General features: G+C 28.1%; 1 protein-coding gene across 1 annotated transcript in view; it reads right to left on the bottom strand.

Moving 5' to 3' along the window:
• LOC137637801 (zwei Ig domain protein zig-8-like) overlaps positions 1–6,889 on the bottom strand; it is a 23,426-nt gene extending 16,537 nt beyond the window's left edge. The window contains exon 1 of the mRNA XM_068369911.1: positions 6,809–6,889. Coding sequence (XP_068226012.1) covers positions 6,809–6,881 — 73 coding nt within the window. The 5' untranslated portion in view covers positions 6,882–6,889. The remainder of the gene's footprint in view (positions 1–6,808) is intronic.
• Between the last annotated feature and the right edge of the window lie 516 nt (positions 6,890–7,405).

Here is a 7,405-nt window from a genome sequence, read left to right as displayed (position 1 = left end):
GTTGATGTTTAGTTTATATAATTTACAAAGAAACATTTTTTTCAGTAGATGGTAAATGCGTCATTACTTGGATTACTAAAATGAAAAACTGACATTTTAATTAATCACTTTCTCATCATGAAATACAGTTCACATATGTCTTTATAAGAATTTTTTCAAATTCCATTTACCATTTATCAAAGAATAAAAATATATGCTTGGCAGCAGAGATAGAGTTTTGAATACGAATTCATTTCGCGGAGAAAAACTCCAGCATTGTTTTCCTCATTAGAAAACTAATCTCTCAATTGAGCTATTTCATTTTATAATGTAAATTCTATTCAGTTCTCAATGATTTATGTTTAAGATCGTACCACTGAATGCATTTCCAATATTTCCATCACCAATGATAAATTGAAATTTCACTGACGCACAAAACTGGAAGAAAGAGAGCAATCATGAATATCTTTTTTTCAAGTAAATCTCATTATTTTCATTCTGAGAATAATTTCGTATTCAATCCTATCAAAAAGGAGAGAAGAAAAGAACTGCAAAAAATGAAAATCAATAAACATGCTGTAGTTCACAGTTCAAGGTTGAAATATTGTGTATTGTATTACAAGACTTTTTATGCAGCAAGATAAATTGTCAGTTAGCATTCAATAGTTAACCTGATACCTAAAATGATTGAGAGAGAGAGAGAGAGAGAGAGAGAGAGAGAGAGAGAGGAGAATAAAACAGTTAATAATATGTAATCATTAAAACCAACAAAATAAATTGTCAGATAACATTTAATCATTAACTTTATACCTAAAGTGTTGATTCAGAGAGAGAGAGAGAGAGAGAGAGAGAGAGAGAGAGAGAGAGAGAGAGAGCCCTAATACTAAAAGAATCAAACATTAGAATATGGTTAATATTATGTAAAGTGATTAATTGATTTAAAAGCCCAAGATAGACGCGACTGGCGAAATCTAATCGAGGCCCTTTGCGTCAATAGGCGTAGGAGATGATGATGATGATGATGATGATGATGATGATGATGATGTTGATGTTGATGATGATGATGAGAGTAATTAATAAAAAATCAACATACCCTACAAAGGAACGTAAAAATTTTTATGGTAACAATCACAAACTTACTGATTAACTCGGGCAGAAATTTAATGCTTACGTGAGCGATATAAATCTTTATGAATAATAAATAATGTTTTTTTGGATATTAATTTACCCATGCTGTCGACATATTTCCACCTTCACTTTATGTTACTAGCTTTAATTATTGAAGTGTAGTTCTTATTTCTGTAAGGATTAATTAGGTTGTGGATAGTGTATTGTTAATATTTTGTTAATAATTAAAGTAGAAACTAATTTTGTGTACCTTTTTCATCTGAAGAATACTGATATACAATCAGTGAAATGTAATAGATTATCAATATATATACGACAGTGAAGAGGTGTAATAATAACACGAAAGAGCTATTCAACACTTCGTTTCTTTATCCTCCGGCCTGCTGTTATATATATATATATATATATATACATATATATATAGAGTACATATATATATATATATATATGTATATATACATATATATATATATATATATACATATACTGTATATATATTATATATATATATATATATATATGTATATATATGTATATATACATATGTATGCTTATATATATATATATGTATATATATATATATATATATATATATTATATAGAGTATACAGACATATATACACATATGTATATATGCATGTATGTATGCTTTATATGTTACATATAATATATATATATATATATATATATATATATATATATATATATATATATATACACACATATGTATACGTGTGTGTGTTTGTGTATGCATAAACAATATGTTAGAATTTACGCTTTCATATATGCGATGAGCGAGCCTTCAAAACCTTCGCTACGTTAACTGTTAGTTCCAGTTCAGAAGCTCTTATTCATCTCAAAGTCCATTTATCTCTCAATATATCGAGCATAAATACTTGATGAATCCTTCCCCTTCCCTCTCGGAAATACATTACAGACAAATCTTACTGATTTATAATTTCATCATCGACTTTGAAAGCATTAGACGTCATCAAGCACCTTCCGGAGACATTGGAAACTGAATGGAAATTTCGGCTATGCTTTACTCCATGTCTTGTTATTTCAGCCTAATTCTTTATCATAATATAAGGTCTATGATATCATCATCAACTCTTCCTACGTCTACTGACACAAAGGTCCTCAGTTATATTTCGCCAGTCGTCTCTTTCTGTCATTTTCTTTTTTCCATACACTGACTAAAGCCATTGAGGATTCATTGGCTGAATTCATCAAAGGATAGCCAGTTCCTTGTGATGTGCAGTACCTATCTAGGCAAGTGACCCCTGCCAGTCCATACTGCATAGAGAGTATGATATATTTCAATATGATTAAAACTAGAATTTATTTAATAACCTTTATATTTCTTAAGGTATCATAAATAACAATCCTTTTTCTTATCTTAAAATGTCACAAGAAAAAAAAGACATGATGTTGAAGTTCCAATAATATTGCAATCATTAATCAAATTAAAATAGTGTAATTTGATAAGGGGAAGAGGGAGAGTACTCACACCCTGATTAGAAGTGGGTGTATGTACGTGTGTGTGTGTACATATATTGAACTATTTAGCCGTCACGTACACCAGGATAGTATATACTTAATTATTTATATATGTAGGCAAACAATTGCTCTTTATTATAAAGGACAATAGACTTGATAGCAGATAATAAAGGCATCGATAAGTACTCCTCACCCAGCATCTCTCTCTCTCTCTCTCTCTCTCTCGTCTCTCTCTCTCTCTCTCTCTCTCTCTCTCTCAGAAAACAGTTATTAAATTTCACCCCTGACCCGCCATCTCATCAGGTGAGGCTCTCCATGTTATCACCGGTTTCTCATCTTTTTTTTTTTTTTTTTTTTTTTTTTGCTCGATTCAAAAACTCGAAGAAGCTTCGGTGTTGGAAGACGAATCATCCTTGATGTATATTTTTCTTAATATACTTTTTTTTTTTTAATCTTTAGACTATTTTATGTCTTTTCCCTCCTTAGGTGAATTTCTTATACGTTTCGCGTCTCTCATTCTTTCAAGATGATGTTCCTTGCTGGTCTCTGATATTTCTATTTCTTTTACCTCCGCCAATGAAGTTGGATGGAGGTTATGATTTATCCTCTGTTTGTTTGTGTGTGTGTTTGTTTGTGAACAGCCTCCTGGCCACAATTTTAATTGGAGAGTAATGAAACTCGCAGGGATTACCTTACGTAAAAAGCAGGAAACTTTTAAATTTTGGAAGGTCAAGGTCAAAGATCAAGGTCAAAGTCAACCAAAAAGGTCAAGAAATAAACTGACGTGGTGGAGGTCTGTGCTCTACCGAATGCCGCCCTAGTTATTATTATTATTATTATTATTATTATAACCTCCGCAAACGATGTTGGAAGGAGGTTATGTTCTACCCCTGTTTGTATGTGTGTGTGTGTTTGTGTGTGTGTGTGTTTGAGCACAGCCTCCTGGCCACAATTTTAATCGTAGAGTAATGAAACATTCAGGGGTTACCTGATATGTAAAAAGCTGGAAATGATTAATTTTTGGATTGTCAAAGTCAAAGGTGAAGGTCACGGTCAAGCAAAATATCCAATACACGTAATCAGCCATAAGTTTAGACTTCAAACTTGGTTCACATTTAAGTGTATGAAAATCCACGCCAATTAATACATGTTATTAAAGTCAAAGGTCAAGGTCGAGATCGAGGAAAAAGTCGAGAAATAAGCTGACGTGGCGGAGGTCTGTGCTTCATTGAGTCCCCTCTAGGTTTTTTTGTTGTTGTCTTCCTTTGGTGTCCATCATGTTAAGGTCAAAGGTCAAATTCAAGGTCGAGGAAAAGGTCGAGAAATAAGCTGCCATGGCGGAGGTCTGGGCTCTACTAAATGCCATCTCTCTCTCTCTCTCTCTCTCTCTCTCTCTCTCTCTCTCTCTCTCTCTCTATATATATATATATACTTTTATATATATATATATATATATATGTAACTTCTATATATATATATATATATATATATATAATATTTTTTTTTTTTTTTCTTTGGTTTCCATGACTACATAATTTTCATTCTGTTTTCCTTCTTTATTGATTTAATTTTCTATTCCCTTTTAATCTTCAGTGGAGAGTTTGTCAAGTTAAGTTATTCCATTAACCCTGAACGTTCCCCCTCACTTGATTAAAATCAATGTCTCGTATGTTGAATCATTTTCCTTTCTAACAACCAAGAATATTTGTCAATATTATTCAGGAAAAATTTCCATTTTGATATAATATTTTCATGAACTCTATCTAGTCAAAAAGATTTGTTAATAATATTAGGGAATTTTTTAATAATATCAGGGAATTTTCTTTTTATTTTGATATATATATTTTCTATAACTCTCTCAAAAAGAGTTGTTAATAATATTAGGGGATTTTTTATTTTTATCTTAATATATTTTATTTCATCAACTCTCTCAAAAATATTTGTTAATAATATTAGGGAATTTTCTTTTTATTTTAATATATTTTATTTCATCAAGTCTCAAAAAGATTTGTTAATAATATTGGGGAATTTTTATATTTATCTTAATATATTTTATTTCATCAACTCTCTCAAAAAGATTTGTTAATAATATCAGGCGATTTTTTATTTTTATCCTAATATATTTTATTTCATCAACTCTCTCGAAAAGATTTGTTAATAATATTAGAGAATTTTTTTTCATTTTGATATATTTTTCTTCATAAACTCTCTCTAGTCAAAAAGATTTGTTAATAATATTAGGGAATTTTCTTTTTATTTTGATATATTTTTTTATCAACTCTCTCAAAAAGATTTGGTAATGAATTTAGGGGATTTTCTATTTTTATTTTGATATATTTTTTCATCAACTCTCTCTAGTCAAAAAGATTTGTTAATAATATTAAGGAATTTTCTTTTCATTTTGATATATTTTCTATAAACTCTCTCAAAAAGATTTGTTAATAATATCAGGGGATTTTTAATTTTTTTTAATATATTCCATTTCATCAACTCTCTTAAAAAGATTTGTTAATAATAATAGGCAATTTTCTTTTTATTTTGATATATATTTTTTTTAATCAACTCTCTTGTCAAAAAGATTTGTTAATAATATTAGGGATTTTTTTTCTTTTCATTTTGATATATTTTTTTCATCAACTCTCTTTAGTCAAAAAGAATTGTTAATAATATTAGGGAATTTTCTTTTTATTTTGATGTTTTTTTTATCAACAATATATAACTCTATCCAGTAAAGAATATTTGCCTACATATTCATAAAAAAAAAATGTGGTTTCTTATACTGTTTTTCAACTGTAGATATAAAACTATCCAGTCAAGAACATTTGTCTGTAATATTTGGGGAACATTGTTCATTTCACTATTGATTTTTATCAACAATGAATATAAAACTATCCAATCAACAATATTTATCAATAATATTCAGGAATAAAATTGTTCATTTAAATATTGTGTTTTTATCGAAAAACATAAAACTCTATCAATTCAAGAACATTTGTCAAAAATATTCATAGAAAATTTTAATTTCGATATTTCTTATCAAAACATAAAACTCTATACAGTAAAGAAAACCTTTTCAATAATATTCATAAAAAAACTGTTCGTATTGATTTTTCTTATCAACTACATAAAACTATCCAATCAAGAACATTTATCAATGGTATTCAGATAAAAACTGTTCCTTTAAATATTTTCTTTTTTCCTAAACATAAAACAGTATCCAGTCGAAGAACATTTGTCAATAATATTCACGTAAAACTGTTCATTTTGATTTTCTTTTTTTTAAACTTCATTTTATGTTCCATTCAAGAACATTTGTTAAATATTTTCATAGAAAATTTTCATTTTGATATACTTTTTTTTTATCAACTGTATCCCGAGCTTAATATTTGCAACAGATTGAAGTATCGTAGAAAGTATCGTTCTGACAAATATACATGAATCTTTAATTTGATAATATTGGTATGCCATCACATAGTCAGGATTTCGCTTTGGATCTAAATTTCACAATATCAATTATATAAAAGGATTCAAACAAGGCTTTGGCAATTACTTTTTACATTGAAAAAACAGAATTTTTTTTTTCGAAAGAGTGTAGACGTTTGATGCAAGGGATAAAAAAGTTATATTATAATATTAAAAAGATTAGAGCTTCGACTTTACTTCAATAAACATATATTTTTGCAAAGAAAAATATCATACCTAACTAATAATTCTGTATATTTCACCAGTTTAGGCTGTCTTTAAAACCATAAATAAAAATTAAAGTGATTTTATGAGTGAATGTTTAAAGGTTATTCTGTCTGTCTGTCTGTCTGTCTGTCTCTCTCTCTCTCTCTCCTTCTCTCTCTCTCTCTCTCTCTATATATATATATATATATATATAATTATATATATATATATATATATATAATGTATATATATATATATATATATATGCATATAAATTTTTATAAAAAAACAACGACAACAAAAATCCAACCATAACGCTGATAATAACAACAACGGAAACAGCAACACCTAAACTTCAAATTACCCCCCAATAAAAAATGTAATTTCTACAACACAAACGCAAGATCACCAACCCTATCGATTATCGAAGATTATATAGCAGCTATTCAACGCCAACTGCAGACGTCAATAACACCGAATGTACGAGTTATAAAAATGTAAACAAAACTAGCAATTTCAGGTGAGCACTTACCTGAGAGGATCCAGTGGGCCATGACCACCCAGATGAGGAGCAGCAGGTGACTGTCTCTCTGCTTCAGTGGCATTCCTGTGGAGAAAAGGAGGTTTGATGTTAGTGTTTGTATTTTTACGATTATGGATGTATAGATGGTTTATCTATACACTTATATATATATATGAATATAAATATATACACACATATATGTATATATATATATATAATATATATATACACATACATACATACATATATATATATATATACATATATCTATATCTAATCTATATATATACATATACTCACACATATATGCTATATATTTTACATACACACACAAATATATATATATATATATATATATGTATATATATATATATATATATATTTGTATATATATACTCACACATATATATGCTATCTATATATATATATATATATAGATATATATATATATATATACATAAATATATATATATATATATATATATATTCAGAAACATACGTATATAAAGCACATTACTTCTTGTAATACACGTTACGAAACATAAGAAAACTGAAAAAGAAAGATTAAAAAACAATAAGAAAAATGAAAAATAATTTTCGATCCCA

Source organism: Palaemon carinicauda, chromosome 3, assembly GCF_036898095.1.
Source record: "Palaemon carinicauda isolate YSFRI2023 chromosome 3, ASM3689809v2, whole genome shotgun sequence".
NCBI lineage: Eukaryota > Metazoa > Arthropoda > Malacostraca > Decapoda > Palaemonidae > Palaemon > Palaemon carinicauda.
The sequence above is the reverse complement of the archived record's forward strand: the minus strand, read 5'-3'. Positions and strand labels throughout refer to the sequence as shown.